At 39.1% G+C, this 24,688-nt stretch overlaps 2 protein-coding genes across 3 annotated transcripts; one reads left to right on the forward strand and one right to left on the reverse strand.

The window, feature by feature from the left end:
- Positions 1–25: 25 nt before the first annotated feature.
- On the forward strand, positions 26–15,462 carry LOC135115290 (polyphosphoinositide phosphatase-like). 2 transcript variants are annotated; one of them, XM_064031892.1, is made up of 22 exons: positions 26–131; positions 1,301–1,405; positions 1,604–1,702; positions 2,061–2,273; positions 2,796–2,914; positions 3,564–3,667; positions 4,207–4,282; positions 4,883–5,129; positions 5,536–5,640; positions 6,134–6,226; positions 6,970–7,072; positions 7,448–7,646; positions 7,789–7,962; positions 8,968–9,094; positions 9,531–9,756; positions 10,034–10,169; positions 10,872–10,986; positions 11,207–11,292; positions 11,685–11,852; positions 12,525–12,701; positions 12,904–12,962; positions 13,217–15,462. In XM_064031892.1, the coding sequence occupies exons 2-22, from the start codon at positions 1,328–1,330 to the stop codon at positions 13,399–13,401; spliced, it is 2,889 nt and encodes a 962-aa protein (XP_063887962.1). In that variant the 5' UTR covers positions 26–131; positions 1,301–1,327; the 3' UTR covers positions 13,402–15,462. The 2 variants fall into 2 exon arrangements, with proteins under 2 accessions (XP_063887962.1, XP_063887961.1); XM_064031891.1 differs by lacking the exon at positions 26–131 and adding an exon at positions 252–408.
- LOC135115291 (ATPase family gene 2 protein homolog A-like) lies at positions 13,939–23,976 on the reverse strand. The gene is made up of 11 exons (XM_064031893.1): positions 23,821–23,976; positions 22,134–22,372; positions 21,216–21,395; positions 20,149–20,767; positions 19,570–19,694; positions 18,929–19,070; positions 18,157–18,358; positions 17,177–17,452; positions 16,683–16,877; positions 15,824–15,985; positions 13,939–14,216 (listed from the first exon to the last, which is right to left on the reverse strand). The coding sequence occupies exons 2-11, from the start codon at positions 22,228–22,230 to the stop codon at positions 13,983–13,985; spliced, it is 2,232 nt and encodes a 743-aa protein (XP_063887963.1). The 5' UTR covers positions 22,231–22,372; positions 23,821–23,976; the 3' UTR covers positions 13,939–13,982.
- Positions 23,977–24,688: the final 712 nt, after the last annotated feature.

Below are 24,688 nucleotides of genomic sequence, written 5' to 3' on the forward strand. Positions count from 1 at the left end.
TGAGGATGATAAGAGGGGGAGTGGATAGGGGCGGGGCGGAGGTTGAGTTTCCTGTCCTGCCCCGCCCACTTCTGTCACGGGGGACGAGTCTCTAGAGGGAACATTACACCTGGAATAACAGAAAAGGACAGGTATGGGTGATTAGGGAAGGGGGAATAAGGAAAGAATGGTAGTAAATATAAGGATATACTAGAATATTGTTTGTGTTTTAGGCATATAAGCGGAACATGAGTAATAAAGGTGACAGTCGAGACTTGGCACTCAGCTGTAAACAGTAAACAAGGGAACAGCTGATGAGGCGGCGGGTGGTGCAGTCAGCCCTCCGTAACCAGTGGCTTTCACCCTCCATTATACTATCTGCTTTTCGTCCCCATGCTAATCCTGTATTGTCAGTAAAATTCCTTGAAGGTAAGATGAGGAGGATATAATTGTGTATGTAGACAAGAGGTAAAAGGCGCTGAAGGTTGAATGCTGAATAGTGTGTCTAATTGTCTATATAATTCTCTTTCGCCCATCTGCCTACCCGTGTGCATGTGTTGCCCCTGCCCCTTCCTTGCCCCGACAGAGGACATTAGTTTAGTGAGAGGAACCGAATCCTGTATGAATGAAGCGTCTGTGAAGAAATTAGTGTATATATTGTGTTATGGTCGAAATAAATGAATGGGTAAATTTATAGTTTAAGCCAATGTCCCCAATCTCTACCCACGGCCCCCCAATCCCTCAAGCAAGCTTGGGGGCCTGTGGGAAACCTAACCTAACCTAACCTGCCCGCGCAGCTTATGGGTACTTATAGAGACTTCCTATTGGTGCAACTCGTGGTGTTAAGTGGTGGTAGCACGTGATTGGCCCGAGGAATTATAGACACAGTGATCCTATCCAGCAGCTACCCACAATTCAAAGCATTAAACAACTGAAGTTCAGGCAACAATACATCATTTATGTTTACCTGTGGACTTAGAAAAAGTTGAGAGCGCTGTGCATTCCCAGGCCTATTGTGGCATTATTATTAATTTCCGACAAGTAGTGTAATCATTAGAAATGATGTGAATAGTGAGAAGAATAAAATGAGGTAGATTATTACCATGTAGTGTGTAATGGCTTAAACTATAATAAAACCAATTAATGTTAATCTTACCAGTTGTTCTCCTCATGGATCGGCTAAATTATGCACTGGTATGAAACAGGGAGGCAGTAGTCAAGTGGCACCCAATAACAAAATGGTATACAAATACATGAAGGGAATAACTCTCCTGTTTCTCAGTCATTATTATTCATACTGAAATATTACTGTTTTTTTCAGCTTTCAGAATTCATTGTCTTAACCAAAATGGAGAAGCCACCAAACATTCAGTTTTTCCCCATCATAAATGGGCTACAGAAGATGGCTCTGTATGAGACCAAGGCAGTAAGTGTGTCTTGTTTCTATACTCAGAATGGGTTCAAATAGAGATGTTTGTAACACCTCACTTGGATATCATTTTATTGGCTACATCCACTAACTATAGGCATGTTGATGGAAAGTAATGGCCTTACATATTAGTGCTAATCACTATAACATATTTACGTATCATAATACAAGTTTTGTTGTATTGTGTGGTTTCAGCGGCTGTACCTTATTGGCTCCAACAACACACAAACTAAGTTCAGGGTTTTGAAGATTGATCGCACAGAACCATATGAACTCAGCATTACAGATGACAAGGTGAGAAATGAACACCAAGCCTCCTTACTGAACTAAATGTGAACTGGTATTTACTGTGTTTATTGTTCACATCTCTCGAGTTCTAGGTCTTTTCAAATAATTCACATGAAGCCCAGCATTCTCAGCATTTTGGCATCTCACCTGAACTATATTTAACAAGTTCTAGTTGAAATTATTGTGGTTTTCAAAAGTGCTTTCATGATTTTAATGGTAAATAAAACAAAATAAATAAATAAAATCATAAATGGGAAAAATAATATTTGTGAAAACCCAACTAATCCTTTCTGTGGCCTTTGACAATAGTCATGACAAGAAAACAGAACATTTACAAAATACCATCCCTGCACTGCCCTTACAGGTTGAATACAGCCAGCGCCAGATCAAGGAGTTGTTGTCGATGATTAATGAAGGCAACAGGTCCCAGTCAGGCCAGCGACAGGCCACCGGGTTGTCCCGCACTGTGTCAGCATTTGGCATCGTGGGGTTTGTAAGATTCCTGGAAGGTCACTACATCATCCTAGTGACCAAGCGACGCAAGGTGGCGATGATTGGCCTGCACACCATATACAAGGTAATGGATGGTGTGTGTGTGTGTACTGGGGAATTTTATGTTTGGTTTACATTTTTGTTTGGTATTATTTTATCTTTTTAGTTTTTATTTTGTATGTGTGCTTTTTAATCACTCTACAGTGAGTTTCCATTTATGTGTATGAAAGTTGATCTAGTAAAGTATATGTAAAGATATTGCCATTCTCATTGTAATTATTACTATTATTATTCGTAGTAGCAGTAGTAGTAGTTTATTCTTATCATCATTATTATTAGTTTATTTTCATTTGTGTGTATGAAAATTAACATAGGAACATGTTATTATTATTATTGTTATTAGCTTTATTTATGAAAATGCAATTTACAAATTTTCAAAGATTAAAAGAAAATAATCTTGTCCTTATTCCCAAGTTAGAAATGTTGAATTTGCATTCCATCCAGCACAACTTATCCAGAACAAAAAGTAATAAGGTGGGCAATTCTTGATATGGTCCCATTACTCGTATATCCTTTGTGCTCCTAACAAAGTATGCATCACCACCAGGTTGAAGATACCACAATGATATACATTCCTCATGAGTCTGTCCGCAAGCCCCATGATGACGAGCCCAAGTATGTCCGCCTCTTCCAGAACATTGACCTGTCCTCAAACTTCTACTTCAGGTGAGCTTACATATGAGACAAGAGACAGGAAGAACTTGAAAGAAATCAATACAGTTGTTCTTTTTCCAGTCTTACCTTCTTTATTTCATGATATATAGGCATGAAAGTTATTTGTGTGTATGTGAGTTTATGTGTCTGTATATTTATAGTTTGTATTTTTATAGGAATGAGTCAAGCTCACACTGCTCTATTTTTTAATGTCACATTAATATATTCTTCTTTAAATTTATGTATGTACATTGTTTGCACATGTCACTTCTAATGGTAATCCACTCCACTTATTTCAGTTGTTCTGTTTAAAAAAAATGTATTTCTGTACATCCTTATCTCCTCTTCTCTTGTGAAGTTTCTTGCTGTATTCTCTTAATACTCCTTGCTGACACAAGTCTTCTAAATCTATGTACTTTTGTGATTTTGCTACATATTTGTGTAAAATAATCATAATCTCTTTTTCGTCTATTCTCCAGCTTGGGCTACAGTGTGTGTGTGTGTGTGTGTGTGTGTGTGTGTGTGTGTGTGTGTGTGTGTGTGTGACGGTAGGAGGAGCTTTTTATGCTAATTAGAAGACTTTATCATACCCCAATTTCACGCATCTTCAGTACTTGTATTAGCATCTGTCAAACTCACTGTAACTTTTGCCCCCAAACAGCTACAGCTACGACCTGACCCACAGCCTGCAGTACAACATGGCACCACCTAGAGATGTTCCGCTGGAAATCCTGACAACCTCCAAGCCGCCTAAGTCACATGCAGGTAGGGAGTGTGAGGGAAGCAAGGAGTCCTACTGACCCTTTAGAGGCAGTGGAGATGAAATGGCAGGGGAAGCAAGGCAGGCCAAGATTCACCAGGGCCTTGGAGATCCTCTTGGTGTGATTAGTAACATGCTGAAATCCTGTTGTGGAATCCTGTTAGCTGTTATTTGGTACACCTTCCTTTAATTACTAATCACTCTGAAACATTTTTACTTGTTCTGCAGCCACCTCAAATCTTTAAACTGGATACAAATTGCAAAAACTATTATTTTTAATCTGCCACTTTGTTGTAGATGCTTTTAAACATTTCATGTGCATTTCATGCATTACTTCTGGTATTGTTAATTGTTTCATATCACAGTGAAAGGGTTAATACTATACATTAATACTTTATTCTAGTTGCTCTTGCTTCTCCAGAGTCTGGCAAAGGATAAAAATTTTCTGAACCTGTTGTTGCGATTAGGACTGTGTTGGAATCCTGTGATGTGTGGGATTGTTTAGTACTATGCATTAACACTATTTGCTTTTGTTTCTTTCCAGTGAGTGCAGTGGAGAAGGCTGAAAATTTCCTGAACCTGTCCGTGAGCTCCAGTGATGAGGGGACCAGGAAATCCAGGCATGTTTGTTGGCTTGCTTACAGGTGCTCTGAGTAGTGGTGTCATCATATCCAGTGAACTACATGTCCATAAACTGTATGGAAGTAATTGTATGGACTGACTTTGCTATAGAATTGCATGATTGTTCTTTTGTCTTTCATAGCTAGCCAGTTAGGATGCCTCTGAGTGTGTTTCTGTTAAATTATAGATTTTTTACATTTTTGCTCATATATATTCTTATTGGTTCATTGATATTAGATAGACTTCAACCTTTTACTACCTACTTTTTTCATCTTTTTACTTTGTTACTCTTTTGCTTTTCTTTATTTGCTTTTGATTTTAGATAGACTTCAACCTTTTACTACCTACTTTTTTTCATCTTTTTACTTTGTTACTCTTTTGCTTTTCTTTATTTGCTTTTCTTTTAGACCTTTTGTGTATTTTGCTTTATCCTTATAAGTCATTAATTTATTATGGTTTCAAGTGGCATTTTCATGTGTTTGTTTTTAGTTTCAGAAGGGTTTTGCATGTTTAAGAAGTTATAGTGTAATTTATTTTGGTTTTGAGTGGTGCTTTGATGTGTGGAAGTAAAATTTATCAAGGATGCTACATGCTTTCAGGTCACAATCCAAGACATCCTGTGACAGTAATGAGTCTTCAGCTCCCAATGGTGAGTCTTCAGAGGTTGATGGCACCACCCCCTCCCCTCCACTCAACACAGAACAGCCCCGGCGCCCTACAGTCTATTATGGCATTCGCAACAAGCCCAAGAGTAAATATGTGTGGAATTCCTACCTCCTGCAGCCTGTTGAGAACCTCCTGCACCCTGCCTGGATCCTGCCCATTACACATGGCTTCATAAGTCAGGTAAGCTGTGACAATATGTCTTTTCTTTCTTTATGGTAGTAGCAGCAGTAATGGTGATGCTAGTAGTAGAAGTTTATCCGTATATTATGCTGACATTTTCAACAAGATAGTCAAGTCATAATGAAGGTAAGCCCTACTAATAATAGTGTAATTAGTGGCAATAACAGAAGAAATGGAAGCAGTTTTAATTTTTTATGTGGGTTGTTATTAATTAATTTATTTTCAACATATGTTTTGACACATAAAAATAAAAGCAAAGTAATAGTTATGTTGATAGTTTACATCTTTTAATTTATTCACCACTACCAAAAAATAGTAGAATAAATAGATAAAACCATAAATAAATGTAAAAAAAGATAAACAAAAAAATAATAATAATAATGTTGCACTCTTTTTGGTGCCACAGAACAACATCTCAGTGTACGGGCGGTCCTTCTTCCTGACCCTGATAGCAAGGCGTTCCTGTCGCTACGCTGGCACCAGGTTCCTGAAGCGTGGTGCCAACCATGAGGTGAGGCCCTGGCGAGGAGGTCTTCCCCTTACTGTAATAAAGATAGCAATAATAATAATACCAATAATCCTAATAATCTAATTTTGCCTGGAAGCATAGATATTTTAATAATAATAGCGAGTAGATAATATAAAGATCATGTCAATGAATTAAGGATACTAGTTTTATTTAGTTGTAATAAGTGTTATCTGTTTTATCAGCGCAATACATGTTTCTTGGGTTATTTGTTTGTGTTCTTAGGGTGATATAGTTTCCATCTGTATTTTCAGGATTATCTACTTGTGTTTTTTAAGGCATATATTCCCTCTTTGTTTCCAGGATGTTTGTGTTTTTAAGGTGCATTTTCCCACTTTGTTTCCAGGCATGATCTATTTCCTTCTATATTTCAAATCCATTCCACATATTTGTACTCTTAAGGTTTATTTTCTGTTGGCACTTTGTGAGTAATCTTCTTGTATTCTTAGGGTGATGTGTTTCCCTCCTGTGTTACCAGGGTGATGTGGCCAATGAGGTGGAGACGGAGCAGCTGCTGTATGACGCCCACGTGTCCTCCCTCCACTCTGGCCGGTTCACCTCCTTTGTGCAGGTGTGAGACTCTTGCATGTTGGGTGATGGGAAGGTGTTGGATGTCAGTATTGAGAGACAAGAGATGAATGGTTTTGGATTTGTGCATTAAGAGACAAGAGGAATGGTGTTGGGTTTGTGCATTAAGAGAGAAGAGAGAAAGGATGTTGGGTTTGTGCATCAAGAGACAAGAGGAAAGGTGTTTGATTTGTGCATTGTAAGACAAGAGAGAGAAGGTGTTGGGTTTGTGCATTGAGAGATGAAAGAGAGAAAGGGTGTTGGCTGTGCGTATTGAGAGACAAGACAGGAAAGGCTTTGGGTTTGTGCATTGAGAGACAAGATATTTTAATTTTTTGAGGCTCTTGAAAAGGAAGGTTATTTTGAGTGTGAGAAAATTGTTCCTGTAATCACTAAAGACATACACTGAAAAAGGATGAAATTAACACCTTATTCTGTCTGTTTTCACTCATGTGGCCATGCAAACAATTTATATACTGCTGTGAATGTAAACAAGGAATGATAACAGCAGTAAAAGGGTCAAGAATTATAATTCTCTTGATTCCCACTACTTCATCTTTCCATGTAAGTTTTATTGCTATTCTGAGGCTCATTGGAAGGAAGCTTATTTTGAGTTTGAATTAAGAAGGAAAGGTTTCATGATTACCTCTAATTCATCTTTCCATGTTAGTACTGTTGGGTTTTACAGTCTCCTTTTTAAGTCTCAAACCTTTAAGGAGGCTTTCACTTGATGTTTTGTAATTATAGATTCGTGGTTCCATTCCGTCCCACTGGTCTCAGGATGTCAGCAAGATGGTTCCCAAGCCACCCATAACCTTTGATGTCATGGATCCATACGCTGAGACTGCAGGTGAGTGTAGTGTATGTTTCTGTATGTCTTGGTGGGTGTGAGATGCATACCATTTCTTACTTTTTTTCTTTTATTCAAGTTTTAATCCAGATAAGTCTTCTTCACCCTTCCTCATGCCTTCAGTTCTTATGTATGATGTATGCTCCTTGTTAGTTATTTTCCCTCTCTTTAACAGGCACACCAGGAGCGATTTGAGTTTTATTAGCATTTTGATTCACATTGCCATTTTTTTATGTAAGAGGGACATTAGCCTTGAACAATAAGAAGGAATAAAAACAAAAACAACAACAAAAAAAAAAGCAAAAACCGACTGCGGTGCTACTTCCTAAAAGAGAAAGCGAGAAGGATCATCCAAATATCCTTCATCCTATTTAGGGAAGCACTTCAATGAGCTGCTGCGTCGCTTTGGCTCACCAATCATCATCCTGAACCTGGTGAAGCGGCGCGAGGGACGGCCGCACGAATCCATCCTCAACACGGAGTACTGCAGTCTCATCAACCAGCTCAACATCTTCCTGCCACCACACCACCGCATCCAGTACGTCGCTGTGGACATGGCACGCATCAATAAGCAGTGAGTGTGACAGAGTTTTGTATGCAGTGATCTTCTTCTTCTTCTTATTATTATTATTATTGTTGTTTTTTTTTTCTTCTTCTTCTTCTCATTATTTTCTCATTGTCATTATTATTATTAATCAAGCAGTTCCCATCACCAGGAAGGATGAAAACGTGATGAGCCGCCTGTCAGAAATTGCATACCGAGCTGTGAAGAAGACAGGAATATTCCAGAGCCAGGCGCCTTACTACTGCCACCACCTCAACCCCAACCCCCACTACTGCCACATGGAGCGCACCAGCACCCAGGGCGAGCCAGAGTATGGGTCCCGCAGGTAAGCCCTCCCAGCACTAGAAGTAAGAGGTAATTCTGGTTTGTTCCTGTGAGACCTTAAGATTTGTTATTTGTTCACTTGGTTTCTCTTCATTTTTTTTTGTCGTATTTGTGATTAAAATTTGATGTTCATTCATTCAGCTGCTCTTTGCTTTTATTCTCTATATGTGATGCCTTAAAATCTGTCATTTGTTCATTCAGTTACTCTTCAAGACACACAGGTAAACATTCTGGACATTAAGTATTTTTGTTTTTTTACTGCAATTCCTTAAAATTTATCATTCATTCATTCAGTTGCTCTTCAATTCCATTATGTTCTTGTGGTGCCTTAAAATTTGTCATTTGTTCATTCAGTTACTCTTCAGTTCCATTTGTAGTTCTGGTGCCCTAAAATTACCTTTTCATTCATTCAATTATTCTTCATTTCCATTTTGTATTTGTGGTGCTTCAAAAGTTACTATTTATTCAGTTATTGTTCAATTTCATTGTGTATTTGTGTTGTCATAAAATTAGGTATTCATTCACTCAATCACTCTTTAGTACTATTTTGCAGAATAGTATTTCTGGCACCTTGAAATTAATAGTTCATTTATAGTATCATTTTGTTTTATGGTGATTTTTCTCTTCAGAGAGTTAAATACTGTTATTTTTTCTGTTTTGTATGACTTTTCTTATCCTCCAGCTTGTGATTTGTTCATATTAATTTTACAAAGTTTACTAACAAAGGCAAGAAATTAAGGATTGACATTATTCTTATGTTTTGTATATTTCCTTGTTCTTCAGCCTCTTTCTTATCAATTTTACATCATATTAAGACTTTTATGCCACTATCCTTTTGTTTTCACATGTCTTTTCTCCTTTCCTATTCTCTTATGCATTTCATAGCTTTCAAATTTATTCACTATTAATGAAGCTCCTGTTTCCACTTTCTCTTTTTCTACATTCCTTTCTTTTCTCACATACCTGATATTGTTTTCCAGCAGTCAGTATTAAGTAATTGTTGCAGGAGTATCAGTCTGGATGAGAGGCAAGGAAGGCTTCAGACTGGTGTGGTGCGGGTCAACTGTGTGGACTGCCTCGACCGTACCAACACCGCACAGTTCTCACTCGGGAAGTGTGCCCTTGCCTTTCAGGTTTGTGGAAGTAGGCAGACATGAACACAGACTCAGACAGATACAGTGCCATGAACACAGATTCAGACAGATGCAGTGCTACGAAAACAATTGATCTCCATCTTATGTCAATTTGGTTAATTAGCACAACAGACTGAAAAAAAATATTGTTGATTTACTCCATGGCAATTTTATGTCTTTGATATGGAGAATCACTGAGTATTTAGTATATTTTCATGTACTATATTTGCAGCTCTATATGCCATGTTGCTTTTATTAATTTTTATTTCTCTTTCTTAATAATGTAGTTTTTATTCAATTCTTTAGTTAGTGTAGAGTAGTGTACCTAAATCAATCAGGCTAGCTATAACCTAAAGGTGTACTGCTATTAGATATTCCCTTATATTCCCTCATATTCCCAATCATGTTCCCTGAGTGACCCAGATGTTCCCTGCAGTTGTATGCCATGGGTGTGCTGGAGAAACCATCCCTGGAGTTTGACAGTGACTGTGTGAGGATGCTGGAGGAGATGTATGAGGATCACGGGGACACGCTGGCCCTGCAGTATGGCGGGTCCCAGCTCGTCCACCGCATCAAGACTTACCGCCGCACTGCCCCTTGGACCAGCCAGGGCAATGACATCATGCAGACACTCTCCAGATACTATAGCAACACTTTCTCGGGTATGCTGCCTTGCTGAAATAGATGGGAAGGAATTGGTTCTCAAATAGAGTAGTAGATGAATGGAATAGACTCAATAATCAGGTTGTTCATGCTGAGTCATTAGGGAGCTTTAAAAGATTAGACAAATTTATGGATGAAGGTGATAGGTGAAAATACACACACACACACACACACACACACACACACACACACACACACACACACACACACAAACCACAAACAGATTGCCATCCACATATAAATAACATCTACATTGTTTACTTTTCCATCATTCAGACACAGAAAAGCAAAATGCAATCAACCTGTTCCTGGGTGTGTATGTCCCTCGCAACAACACCACCCCCATCTGGGAGCTCTCCTCAGATTACATTCTGCACCACTCCCTCACCAGAGGCATCAGACCCTGCCACAGGTAGTGCCTCTACCATCATTTTGTCTTATCAATGTGCCATATCTTTGATGTTGGCAACCATGGAACGCCACCTCTATTGATCTTCTGCTTCTCATAATAAATCCTGTGCCCTCCTGTTGTCTTTAGTACCTCATAACAAGGTGTCCAGGTATTTCACCCATTGTATCCCTCTGTCTGTTTTTCCTTATACCATTCCTTGTAAGAAGGTTTTCTCCAGTCCTTCTCTTATTACATCCACTATTCATTTACTCTATAACTAACCCATCTCATAGTCAGTTGATGAGGGAGAGGAATCGGATGTGAGGAGTGTGATACATTGGCCTGTGCGGCAGAATGTTTTCATTATCATCTAAGCCTTCATAAATGTGATAAATTGCACCATTTTAAGCACAATTGCAGTCACAAGTTGAGTACTCTTCTGCACTTTTTTCCAGTGTGTGCTGCATTTTCCCCTCAAGCTTTAGTCCTCTGACCTGGTGATAAACTGAGTTCTTAGGTTTTTGTAAGGTGATTAATAGCAGATCAGAGATATTAGAATCCAAGAAAATAATATATACATTTAAAGAATGTGACCAGTTAACCAATTTCTAACCTTGAAGACATTGCAGTCCAAGAAAATTATTTATACACTTTTAAAGAATGTGACCAGTTAATCAATTTCTAAGCTTGAGTGTACCACGTCTGTTTTAACACATTCTGTAGCCGCAGCACAAGTCAGTGGTGGGACGCCGAGGTGATGGAGTCCTTGCCGCTGGCTGTGGAAGAGACCAGGAAGACTGTGGCTCTGCTCATGCCCGTCACCCCATTTGAGCCCAAGGTGGGTGTGTGCCAGTACTCAGGGTCTCTTGCTTTTCTTGTGAGTGTAACAGATTTCATATTTCAAAAGCTATCTGCATTAATTTGTAATGATTTAATATTCTTATTTTTCTTATAGAGTTTGAATGGGATGGAATAATCTGTATTGATTTATGTGTGTACTTTGTGTAAGATGAAGTGTGGTTAGTGGCACTGCAACACAAGGTTACCTTTCCTCCCAGGTTGACTTGTATCTTGACCACCACCGGCCATATGAGTTCTGCATCCTGTCTGAGCTGTTCAGTCACCTCATGAGTCATTCAGTCAGGTGAGGAGGCTGTGCTTTGTCCTTTGGTGAATGGTAAAAAGATGGAAAGATTTGATTTAATGTGCCTATTCTTTTACTACTTGCACGCCTTCCACATTTACAGAAATTCTTTTGGTTTTATGCCTTTTGCATGAATTTTTCTGTTCAGTTGTTGGATGTTTCCTCAGAATAAAAAATAGGATGTGTGCTAAGGGTAATATGTAATTTTTTTTAAACTTATCATTAATTCTCAGATCATACTGCATTCAGACTCTTCCATAGCTGCCACCAGACACATGCAGGGCACTTTATTGCCATCTGACATATATATGGAAAGACAGGACATAAAAAAATAAAGCTAACTTAACCTTTAAGAATGTATGACTTTCCCTGATACTGAAATCTTCCTGCAGGGACTACATGCCACACTTCACCACGGACGAGAGCCCTTTTAGTGTGAGGCGGCGGCCTGGCAAGAGGCAGGAGGAGTTGTCCCGCAGCCAGAGCACCTCACCAGCCATCAAGAACCCCGGCATGACTGGCCAGGCCTCCACCTCTTCCACAGCCTCCAGTGGGACAAGGTGTGGCACCAGCACTCTCCAGTTGCATTCAGTCAGTTACCAAATGTTGCAATAAATTCCACTCTTGCATTCTCTTTCATATGTACAAGATGTGCCTCAAGTAGTGACAGGTACAACATTAATCAATACTCAGATGCTGTATATTCCTGTATATTCCTAACAGGGTGGCCATGAAAGGGATCTACATTGCAGCAGGCCAGTAGCTTTAGAGGAGGATGGCTAGGAAATATATAGAGATGATTGTGACCACAGATAACAGGCATTTTCTTTTGACACTCTAATGTCCATCCTTTGGCACTTCATGGAAACTGAGAAAGTGATCTGAGGGAGACATTAATCTTTTAGCCCTGAAAAGCCACACCTAGGTGGAGATTGAACCCCTGACTGGGAAAATGGAAGGATAGCACCTTAGAAATCAGGATCATGATGACTATCAGGTTTCAAGATAACTTTTTTGGTCTTCATACTCCTGGTCACTAAAGCAGAACTGATTTTTTTGTCACTTACCGTTGTTATTGCAGCATCATTAGCTTAGAAATATCACTGGGGTTTCATCAAGTATTGTTTCACATCTTAAAACTTTGTCCTGCCATTTATGTGATTAGTAACCATTAAATAGTCACTCATATGTTTGTTAAGGTGTCAGTTGCTTGGTAATGATCTGTATTCCAGCTCCACTGAGAGTGAGGCGAGTGATGAGGATGAGCTATCGGTGGTGAGCAGCATGAGTGAGGATGAGGAGGACAGCAACCCAAGTCTGTCCCTCACCTCCTTCTTCCCTCCCATGACAGAGACTTATGGCAACTACCTGCAGGAGCCATCACGAGTGGACAGCATCATCTACAAGAGGTGAAACAAAACTAACTGTAACACCAGAGTTCAATCTCCAGTGACACTATCTCTTGACCACTGCATCATGCCTTTTTATAAATTTTTGTTTCCATAATACTCCAAAGGTAGACAGGACAATTGTGTAAAAAAAATGTGTTAAGGTAAAATGGGGATGTTAAGATGATGCTGAGGTTACTTGAAGGTTTGAATACATTTCCAGGTATGAGCAGATTTACCGTGCGACAGGTGCTCCTGAGAGCAAGACAGCTGCAGCCACAGGTGGGTAGTGTCAAGTCAATTCACTTTTTTTTTTTTTTTTCATATGGAAAGACTCACTTGCTGGCAACTGAATATACTCATCATCTCATGGTACAGCTTGTCAAAGCAGTGATATATTCAAAATACTGTAAACGAAAAAGCATCATCAGAAAACTACCTCCACATTTCACATTCCCAGTTCTTCTTGGTCTTTGTGGAGCTCTTAATATAAGGCAGTTTCAGTTTTTCCACTAAAAATACATCTTTCCTCACAGCTCCTCTTGTGCTGATCCAACGGTCCAGCTTCTGTCTGGACTCCTCCGTGGAGACAGACCCACCTACCGTGACGCGTCGCTGCCGCAACATCTATGAGGAGCATGTGATGATGGCAGTTAGGGGACCACAGCCGCCAGACAACAGGGACCTTCTGATGTACCGAGAATTTGTTAGTTTTGCCTGATAGTCTTGAGGTGACATTCAGGGAGATGAAATTCTGGTGGGTTGAATGTTACGGGTGGTCTCTAGTTCTTCTTAGTTGTGTAATTCAGAAGCCAGTCTTTTGATGTGACACTTTACTGCTTGAAAATCTGGTGGGCTGAGTGTTACAGAAGGTGCTCGTCAGTTCTTGTTTACTTGTGGTGTTTAAGAACGTGGTGCCTTGATCTTACACTATATAGATTATGTGAAATTCTGGAACATTGAGTTTTGTACAAGGTGCTCTCCAATTCAAGTTTATTAGGCATAGGTAATCAAGAATTTTCTCATTTTTGTGGATCTCTTTGCCTTTGATATTATCCACATGTTATATATACAAAATCATTGTTTAATTTTATAATGACCAAGGTTTGTGCATAGTTTTTTTTAAGTATCTTGGTATCAAAGTTTTTGTATACATTTATAGCATATTCAACAGATATAGAGTAAACCTCTGATAATCTAGAGTCATCTACAAAAAAGTTGTAGTATTGCATAAAATTATGTTTTTATGAAATCATGGTTTATTTTTAAGAAAATTTTTATTATAAATAGGAGAACACAAAGCTATGAATCTGAACAATACAGCTTGGTAAAATTTTTGTACTTCTGAAGCAATTTTAAAGAGGTGTTTGGTATTACTGCATCAAGCACCTCCTGCAGTGTGGTGGAGGTGGAGGTGTAGGCCAGAAGTGACTGACTGAGTGATTGGTTCAAGACACCTCTGGCTGATGGGGAAGGCAGAGTGTCCTGCCCCGGTCCACCACTCACCACCCTCACTTCCTCACAAACCTGCAGGATCTGTAGGTGAAAACAAAACAGTATTGATTTAAGGTGATACTTTCAAACACTGATTATCTGAATGACAGCCTACTTTGGTGGTTATGGCATCTAAATCCCTGTCAAATTATCATATTTATGGATGAAAGTACAATTGTTAGGCAGCAATTTCTGTTACATATTTCAAATAAGAAAACTCTAGATAATATAATAGTTATGTGTAATTCATGAAGATCTGTAAAGTGAGAGGATGAGAAGTTTCATATTTTTTAGTCAGCTAGTCAATATCAACCAAAGACTTTTAATAGTCTTATATATTCATCCACTCAGCAGCATAACAAATATCAAAGATTACTTGTTACATCATCAGTCTTGGTAAACTCTTTCTTTGCCAGCACATTAGCCTCGTGAAAAGACAGAGTTGGTCAATGGGTGTTACAAGAGGAGGCAATATACTACATGCAACATAGTCTTTAGTAGAGGAGATATACTTTTGTTTCATTACTTCAGTGATAATTATAATTCCACTATATTATATTTGAACCACACACACACACACACACACACACACACACACACATAGACACAAAGAACTGTCACACTTTTCTACTTAACAGTACTTTCTTTGACAACTCCACATCCAACACATTCCTTAAGCACAGTATTCTAAGCCAAAGTATTTCTACTCTTTCTACCACATTACCTTTCCATATATTACTGCCTCACTCTCATTACTTTACCATATATTCATCATCTAACACTGTGCCATATGACTTCTGATGTCTGGCACTTTTGACTCATTTTCTCAATCACTCACACACTCACTGCCACTAACAAGAACATATTCTCCCAATAAGCAGGAGCAGAGATCTTCATACTAATTATACATATTCATTATATTATGAATCTCTTCCCTGGGAAATTGCATGTATGTATTTTCCTGTATGAAGTAGAATATTCCTCAAAATTACAAATGTTTTAATTCCTTTTTTTCTTTTCTTTTAAACCAGTGTCTTTCATTTCACATTATAGTTAAGTTCATGAAGTGTTGCTCAAGTATCCCAATGAAGACTGCTGAGTGGATCTTAGCACATTATAATTCCTTCCTTTATTCCACTTGGCCAGATCCAATGTTATTATAATTAATTGTGATAAAGTGTACATATGTCTTGTTTTTTTATGAAATGGCATAAATAGTGTAATTATGTTTTCCTGTATAAATACTTTGGTCCACCTTGTAATTTATAATAAACAATAATAAAAGTTTTATATCTTGAAAGACTGACACCAAAATATGTTAATGATAATGATAATAATAATATTTTTATTATTATCATTACTATTATACTCATAAAGCTTGGAGGAAAACCAAACTCTAAGAATGTTTTCTTTTAAAGACTGGTATTTGGATGAAGTATCAGGCTTTAAAATAAAAATGTATTAGTTTTTAACATCTGTAACTATCTATCTATATCTTCTTTGAAACATCAGATATAGATAAATAGACTGAAAAAAAATACAAGAAAATGCTTAGAAAATTGCTGGGAAGGAAACACACTAAGCATTGCAGTAAAATGACAAGAGAACAGTCTTTACCACTAACATCAACACAACACTTAACCATTCACCTCGGCAACCGTCAGGCGCTCCAGCTGAGTGACGAGCGAGTCCACCATCACATCCTCTGTGGCAGCAGACGGCAGGTTGTCCCCCAGGATACACCGTCTGTCCTCCTCTGACGGCAGGTCCACCAGGTGATACTCATGGAAGCGGCCGGGACGAATTACATCCTTGAAGAGAGAACACACAGTCAATATGAAGCTCCTACCAAGACAGTATTTCACCTCAATAACAACTGGGAAGTGAGAGGAATGCAGTTAGTATGAATTGCCTATCAAGACATATTTTGCCACACTAACAACTGGGAGGTGATAGAAATGCGGTTAGTATGAATCACCTATCAAGACGTGCTATTTTATCACACTAATAGCCGCATAATTTTTGGTGTGCATGTGCCTTACTATGAGAAACACTGCATTCCCAAGTGTCACTAACCACACTGATCCTGTAGATGTTTGAGAAATGCATTCAGTATGGACCATATATCAACACCTGATTTTTTTAACTTGCAAGTCAGAGAAGCACATGTTCTCTTTAGTGTACCACGAAAACACTAAATGTAAATGAAGGCAGATAAACGGGCCATGAGAGGTTGTTACCATGTACTGAAGCTTTTTGGCGTCTTTATCTTAACTATTTTAAACAGCCTCGAGAGGAGGTTATTATAGTTTTCAAGTACATTTTCATGATTAACAAAGATTCTGCTCTATGAAAGAAAACTCATCCATGATCACATGATTAATGATGAGAGGAAAAAGGGATTCAAAATACTGAGCAATTGGTTTTAACAAATATATCATTCAGTGACATTGTTATCCTTAACCTTTTATCTACGTGCACATCATGACAAAAAGAACAACAGGAGACCTTATTCAGGAGATCAGGACGGTTGGTCTCGGCAAACACAAGCACCCCTTCATTCTGCACGATGCCGTCCAGCTGAACTTTGAGGTGGTTGATCACGCGACTCTCAGCATCTCCACCTCCCTCTCTGCTTCTCCTTGACCCGGCCAGACCCTCAAAGTTCTCAAAGTGGATGATGCAAGGAGACGAGTCACTGGCCTGTTTGTGAGGAGAGTTATCACTTGCCATTGGAGACCAGCAATTATAAGGTATGTAAACATAGAACTTAATTAAATCATTAGAGACTTGTCACTATACAAAATACCAGTACAATGTGTAGGTCTATTTTATTGACTGGGGATTACCTTGAAATTGTAGTCACTTAGCTAAGGTACATAAACATGAAGGTCATTGCTTCAAATCATTAGGGACATGTTATTATAAAAACAAGTACAGTACATTTTTTTACTGGGAAATTTACACTGAAATTATAGTCACTTAGTTCATTATGAAATTACCTGTTGAAATATCTTAGCAAGGTTTTGTTCAGACTCTCCAAAATATTTCCCCAGCACTGTGGATCTCTTGACAGGAATGATGTTCAGGTGAAACTCAGTGGCAAGAGCAGAGATGAGGGTGGATTTGCCACACCCTGGTGGCCCAAAGAGCAGGAACCTTGAGGGGGGAGAAAACCCACACCTCCTGAAGACTGGACCATGCTGCAATGTCAGACTCACTGCCTCGTGCAGCTTGGCCTTCAGCCTGCCGTACCCAGAGATGTTGGACAGCTTGATCTGAAACAAGGTAAACCATTGATATGGTGAACATCAGATATAACAAATGCTTTAAGTTTATCAAACAAACATCACATTTAATAAACTCCTGATCATCATAAGAGGTGAAAACAATGAACCTTCAGAGCCTCCCAGACAACCATTTCACGTAGTGTACTAACTCTGGCTACACGTATAAGAAAGTCAGTAAAAACTAACATAAACACTCTTTGAATATATATATTATCTAATGGCTCCACTTATACAATGATATGAGTCCACCAAAAGCCATGTATTATCTAACAAATCTATACAATGACCTGAGATCACTAAAAGATATGTATTACCTAATGAAGTCATTTATACAACACCGTGGGATAACCAAAAGATCTGTATTATCAGATTCCATTTAAATAGTGACCTGAGCGCTGAAGAGAAACATAAAAGCCATACAAGTGGACAAACATTCACTGGTTGGAGGCAATGAAGAGAGGAAGGCAGAAAGTAAAATGGAGGAATGGAATTGTGATAGTACTGCAAGGATAGGAGTCGCACAGGAGGATGCAGGGGACAGCAACAACTGGAGGAGACTCATACATAGTGCCAATTCCTCACTCTAGGGAAAGAGAGAAAGACTGAACAGAAACATAAAAAGACGTAAGTATACAAATATTCAATAGCTGGAAGACTGAAAACATAAAAAACACATAACCAAGTTTTCTTACACCAGAAGCTGACGACACAGAATCCTTGACAAGGGCAGGCCGGGTGTGTGCCACCGCCTCCTCCAGGTGGTGCCGGGTGAGTGGTGTGCTGCCTGCCTCTGTCACTGCCGCCACCACAACACCACGCAGGTCACCCCCAAGGTAGCCATGTGTGATGTCAGCGAGGGATGACAGCTCAGCATCACTGACATTGCTGGGAACCCTGAGGATTTGGTAAACTATGAGTATTCTTGTTTGTCAGTTTACCGTGTAAAATGTTTTCTTGATATTTTCCTAGTGTTAACCTTGAATATCAGTGAGATTTTAAAATACTAATGCCCACTTTATGTATTGGTAATGTATTAATTTACAAGTGACAGAGGACCATGAGAAAATTAGCCACACTAGCTATTTTTCTTATGGGTATGGATAACTTACATACATACACATATACACGTACCAAGGATGTCTCCCTCAAATAAAAGCAGTAGCCAAGACACACCACCCTCTTGGCTCCTGATAGAGAGCAGAAAGTATTCCTGCCCTCACTTTATGGGGATCAGGTAAAGTAATCTAATCTATCATAATGTAAACCATAACAATAACTGATTTAACCTGATTTTAAGGCTGGAGTGACTGACTTCCACATAATCCATAATATAGAACATTACGGTGAAAATACTCCTACACAAGATAGCTCACAAACCACCATAACTTTCATAAAACTGCAGTGACATGACTCATGAGCAAAAAAATACAACAGTAAAAAATGTAAGTGAATATGTGAGCAAACCCTTGGAGGAGGCGCTGCAGGATGTCCCGCCGGGCTGTGGGTGGTGGCGCTCCCAAGCACACGTCGTGGGAGAGCCGGCCGGGGCGACGCAGAGCAGCATCCATGGCCTGGGGTTGTGTAGCTGTGGCTATCACCATCACCCCTGTAGACATCATCACCATCACCAATATGTACCAAAGGTAAAGATAGAGAGTTAGGTTAATGAAATCCACCACCTTAGTTAAAACAATCCCTTGAAACTACATTGGATTGGATCAAAATCCATTTTGCTGTGGTTTTCATAGGACTTCTGCAAGAAATAAAGTTCACTGCCACATTACTAGAACAACATGCTACAGCTGAATGTCCTGGTCCTAATGCATGACTTTAGGCTTCTGCCTAAAGCAACAAAAAAATGAGACAGAAAAGTCATTTAACAAAAAAGAGCATTGTTTACACACAAGGAAAACTCAGGGAATGTTAAACGACATCAGGAAATGTGTGGTGGCCCTGATGGAGGTTACTATCATAAAGTATCAGATGTTTGGTGTGTCTGGTACAAGAATCAATATCAGAGAACCTCAAGTGTATGGTGTATGGTGAGTTAGGTGAAGGAATTACTGTCCTACTATCATAAAATCTCAGGTTGAGGACTTGCTTACCATCAGCACTGCCTGTCACACCATCCAGGAGGTGCAGCAGGGCAGTCACCACCCCAGCACTGGCCCCCCTGTCCCGAGACCCGCACAGGAGGTCCAGGTCATCCAGGAAGAGGAGGCATGGAGACCTGAGGCAGGAAACAAGGGTAAATGTCTTCAGGTGATGTGCAAAAGAAATTCTATAACTGTATTTTTCATTAACATGTTACTGAAAAGTGTATCAGAAATTCTGATTATTTTTATTAACATATGATATGCATTACAATTTTGAGTTATTTTTATTAGTATACCTTTTATTTTCTTAACATATCATTCATGAATACATAAGAAAAGCTACTTATTTTCATTACCAAATTGCAGTAGCTGAAATTACACAGGTATTCTGTATAAGGAAGACATATTGGAATTATATCATTAGAAAAAACAGGATAAAGGAAAATCAAGAAATAAAATTTTTCTGCTTCATCCTGTGTTTTCTAATCTCCAAACCCTTCCAGACACACACACACACACACACACACACACACACACACACACACACACACACACACACACACACACACACACACACACACACTTCACCTCTTTGCTGCCTCTGTGAAGTATTGACTCAGGTTCTGTTCCGTCTCCCCCAGGTACTTGCTCTTCACTTCCTCTAGGGGAACGTGTAAAAATTTTCTGCCATATTTAGCTTTCAGTGCTTTACCAATGAGGGTTTTTCCACAGCCTGATGGTCCACTTATCAATATCCCTTTGATAGTATTTCTTTTGGAACCCTCACAGGAAAACAAAGAGTCAATCTGCTGATGCATGCTTTCCAGCTCAGCTTCATAGCCACCAATATCTTCAAAGGTCACCTCTGGCAGCATCACCCTGGCACTCACTTCTGCCACCTGCACACACACACACGTTTGAGGAATACAAGTGAATGGTGCCTCAGCTTCAAGGCCAAACATCTTTACACTGTCAACCTTCAATGTTACTTCTTGACTTAAGTATTGTAGCACAGCCTTCATTCCAGTGGTGATGACCAGTCCACTATGCACAAGCTGATCCTTCAGGTACTGTGTGAGCCCCGGTGTTCCTTCCACACCCGCCGGAGAAAGAATGCCAAACGTCACTTCCCTGGCAAGCAACGATGGGCACCCCGGGTTTATGGTGATGTCCTCGCCTTCACTCAACTCATCACACAAGTAAGCACCTGCAGGAACAGACAAACAAACACAAACATTACCTTTGTCAACCAATCAGTGATTTGACTACAACAGTTTTTCAAGCTTGATAAAACAGTCTGACGTAAGCTTAGATATGAGTTTGAAAAGTAATATTGGAATCAAAATGAATAGTTTAAAGTTTTTTGGGTGATGCACTTTTTTCCCTCAGTAAAATCATCTGGTTACTCAAATGACATAATAAGTCAGCAGCAGTGAAAGGTTTAATGAACACACTGTTACTCTCTAAATATCTTTCTTTTTTTTCTTTCATTTTTCCTTTATTTTTCATTTCTTATTTATTTTTTTAATTTACTTTTTTTTTTTTTTTTATCACATCAGAAGATGTGAGACAAAACACCTGATATGAAAGAACATCAACAAGAGAGGAAGGAATAATTTCCCACAATAAACTATGTAACTTTGTAATCCACCTGCCTCTGAATACTACAGCGACATTTTCCTTCACATGTTTATCCAGGACCAGCATGGCAGGCAAGACTCCTCCCTTGGCTGTGAGGGAAACGTATGGTCCACTGAAGCCTCTCTTAGTGGCCACCACAGGCTGCATGGCCACCACCAGGGAGTGAACAGTGCTCAGCTTCTCTCTTGTCTTGCCTGAAATGGTAAGTGAAGCTATGCTTGTATACTCACACACACACACACACACACACACACACACACACACACACACACACACACACACACACACATAGCAGTACCAGAGAAAAAAAAAAGCGAGAGAGGAGATATTATATCATTACATCTATTTACTTTGTTTTATATGAAAGAATATCCATTATACTATTTACATGTATATGGATCGTTAGATATGCACAGATATTTATTTCCTCTGCTTTATATGAGAAGGGATATTGTTTATTTACTATGCTGCATCACCTCCCGTGGTAATGTGCACAGCCTGGCAACAAATTTGTGGCTAGGCTGAAAGAATTATGTCACTATAGTACTTGTGTATCACAAACAGCAACTGAAAGGGATGAGGCGAGGGGACTGGGAACCTACTCTTCTGTATTTATGCCCACAATGTGGTGAAATGTAATGTCCTGACTAGGAATCTCAACTTAGTATATACTGCAATACTTTAGCTTGAATCACTGCAATCTAAAATCTAATACTAGATATGTATCTAGTGATAAATACATTACTATTATCAATGGTATTAATAAATTTTTTCAACTTAGAAATTCAGTGTGGATATTTATTTCATCACAAATGTGGATGTGGATGCAACTGTTTCATTTATCAGAACTGTTGATACTGATGTGGTTTTTAAATCTATACATATGTTCTGAGGATGCGGATGCAGACGTTCAATACATCTCTACTACTGACCTTGAAGAGATTCATACGGTAGGAATGTCACTTTTGCAGAAATTTTAGGAGCAGTGGAGCCCTTCTTGCTACTTTTAGGAGTGCTGCCCACTGCCATGGTCTTGATGTTATTGGTGACTTATGATTCCTTCCCAATAAGGGCTTTACATCAGTGTCCTGCGTGTCTCTCCTGTTCAACAAACTCTCTGTTCCTCATGTCACATAAGTACACTGGTCCTCTGATGATACAAAAAGCTCCCCTGACAAAAAAATAAAATACCCAAATTAATAAGTAAAGTAAGTACACAGGATAATAACTAATGTTTCACTCTGTGCATGGGATTCAAGAAGTTAGGGCAGGATCAGTATGAAGGTTAGGATCAGGATAGGAATTTGGAGCAAGATTTGGAAAAAGGGTTGAGGATGACTGCCCTAGTGAGGATGCAAGAAAGTGGAGGTAGAGAGGAATCACATCAGCAAGAGAGAAGTTTAAACTGAACCACAAGTCTGGAGAGGAAGGAGAGGTTGTGGATTAGAGAGGTTGTGATTAATTATCTTTTAAATATACCAGATGATTTCATTCTTGGATATTGCAGGGGAAAAAAAAAATCTGAATGACAGTATGTATTAGACTTAGGGATATAATTATGGATAATCTTAACATTAGCAGCTACTCATGGGGCAGCTAAATTATGCACATATGGTGATGAATACTCTCTGTCCAACATGTGTGTGGGGGTTTTTTGTCTTGGAGTCATGCATGGTTATGTTGCAGTGACGTGATTTGTCCCCTGCCCTGTTTAGGTAAGGTATGTGTCCTTAAGGAGGTCAGAATCCTCCACAAACAATTCTGATACAATCTGACTTTCACAGACATCAGGTGGCCACATGTGTAATATTTCCCTCTATTTTTATTAAGTTTGCTTGCACACTTATTTTTAATGAATTTTTATTTTAAAAAATGTCAGAATTTTCAAATAAGGAAAAATTGGAACTAAATTTTCATGCTTTTCATTACAATTTTTTCTTTAAACATTTGATTCTCTGACATATACTAAATAACTCAGTGGTCATACATTTTTCCTTCAGGCATTATAAAATTTTTGGCAAATTTTTCAAAATAAGTATTTTTTTTCTTTTCTTTACACATATTACTTCTTTTTTTTTTATCATACATATTGTAATTTTACATAGCATAGCGGAGGGTGTGGAGCATGGAGATCTCTCAAATTAACAAGATTAGTGACCTCAAAATGGTAGGATAGTGTAGCAAGGGGTAATGGGGGCAGGGGGCGAATATTCCCTGACTCCCCAGACTTGTTTGTTGTGAAGAGCGGCAATAGAATATATATAGAGCTGCTATTGGTGAGATTTACCGTAATTATTAGTGATACCACTTCCAAATGTGTCATGTGTGTGGTAATGAACTAAGTGAGATGGGAGATGATCCTCCCCTTGTGAGCTGTAAAGATCATCATGACGATATCAGTTAAATGGACGCTGTAGATGTTGATGGATGAGGGCTTATTAATTACATGAAAAGGGAGACGATTACACCAGTTCCAGCAGCTGCAGATGTTAACAGTTGAGGGCTTATTAATTACATGAAATGGGAGACGAATACACCAGTCCCGGCTGCTGTACCTCTAAAACATGCAATCACAGCAGAAATTAAGCTTATGAAGTAACAGCAACTTTCCTTACATACCGTTTTGAACGCTGTTGTAGTTCAGTGAGCCGCGACGCCACTGTCACGTGCTCAACCTTGTGTTTGTTTACTTCTGAGGGCCCATCTTGGTTGCGGCGTTGGTGACCTCGTTACAGCGAACACCTGAGAAAGAGGACTGGGCGGTGAGGTGAAGGGCTATGCTGCATGTTATTATCCACATCCGCGTTTTTAAACAACAAGAGATCCGCATCGATATCCGCAACCGCATTTTCATATTACAAAAGCACTGTCTCCGCCACTGTTTCCAAATTCGCTGTGTGTGTGTGTGTGTGTGTGTGTGTGTGTGTGTGTAAGGGAACGAAGATTGACAAAGTGTGAAGAATACTGAACGTGTAATAGAAAGAGAGTAAGAGAGAGTCTGTGGGAGACAAGGATGTAAGTTGAATTAGGTTAAGTTTGAGTGAGTGAGTGAGGATAAGCGCAATGAGTTGCATGGAAAGTAATCTTGAATTGATAGATTAATAGAGTGAGAATGGGTGTGAATAGGAAGGAATAAGTGAGAATAAGCGTGGAGGAGAAAAGCGTGAGTTAGATTATGAAAACGAGTGGATGTGAGTGAAATTGAAAGTGGAGATACGAGTGAGTGCTAATCAGAATGAATCAGCGTGAGTAAGAGGATGTCGGCGTGAGTGAGTGTGAAGGTTAGCGAAAGGCGAAGTGTGCGAGTGAATAAAAAGTATCCTGATGATTGATGAACAGAATGAAACTGAGAATGAAAGTGGAATTACGAGAGAGAGAGAGAGAGAGAGAGAGAGAGAGAGAGAGAGAGAGAGAGAGAGAGAGAGAGAGAGAGAGAGGCGGGGGGGAGATACAAATTAAGATCAGAACACAAAATAAGTTTGATGGA

Source organism: Scylla paramamosain, chromosome 29 (assembly GCF_035594125.1).
Source record: "Scylla paramamosain isolate STU-SP2022 chromosome 29, ASM3559412v1, whole genome shotgun sequence".
NCBI classification, from domain to species: Eukaryota; Metazoa; Arthropoda; class Malacostraca; order Decapoda; family Portunidae; genus Scylla; species Scylla paramamosain.

Excerpts from the sequence above, each read along its gene's own strand:
- LOC135115290 (XM_064031892.1), top strand. The coding sequence starts at position 1,328 with ATGGAGAAGCCACCAAACATTCAGTTTTTCCCCATCATAAATGGGCTA. Across the intron at positions 7,073-7,447 it reads TCCATACGCTGAGACTGCAG|GGAAGCACTTCAATGAGCTG; the intron begins GTGAGTGTAGTG and ends CATCCTATTTAG. Across the intron at positions 7,647-7,788 it reads ATGGCACGCATCAATAAGCA|GAAGGATGAAAACGTGATGA; the intron begins GTGAGTGTGACA and ends TCCCATCACCAG.
- LOC135115291 (XM_064031893.1), bottom strand. The coding sequence starts at position 22,230 with ATGGCAGTGGGCAGCACTCCTAAAAGTAGCAAGAAGGGCTCCACTGCT. Across the intron at positions 18,359-18,928 it reads CTGCAGCGCCTCCTCCAAGG|GGTTCCCAGCAATGTCAGTG; the intron begins GTTTGCTCACAT and ends CCAAATCCTCAG. Across the intron at positions 15,986-16,682 it reads GTCCTGATCTCCTGAATAAG|GATGTAATTCGTCCCGGCCG; the intron begins GTCTCCTGTTGT and ends TCTCTCTTCAAG.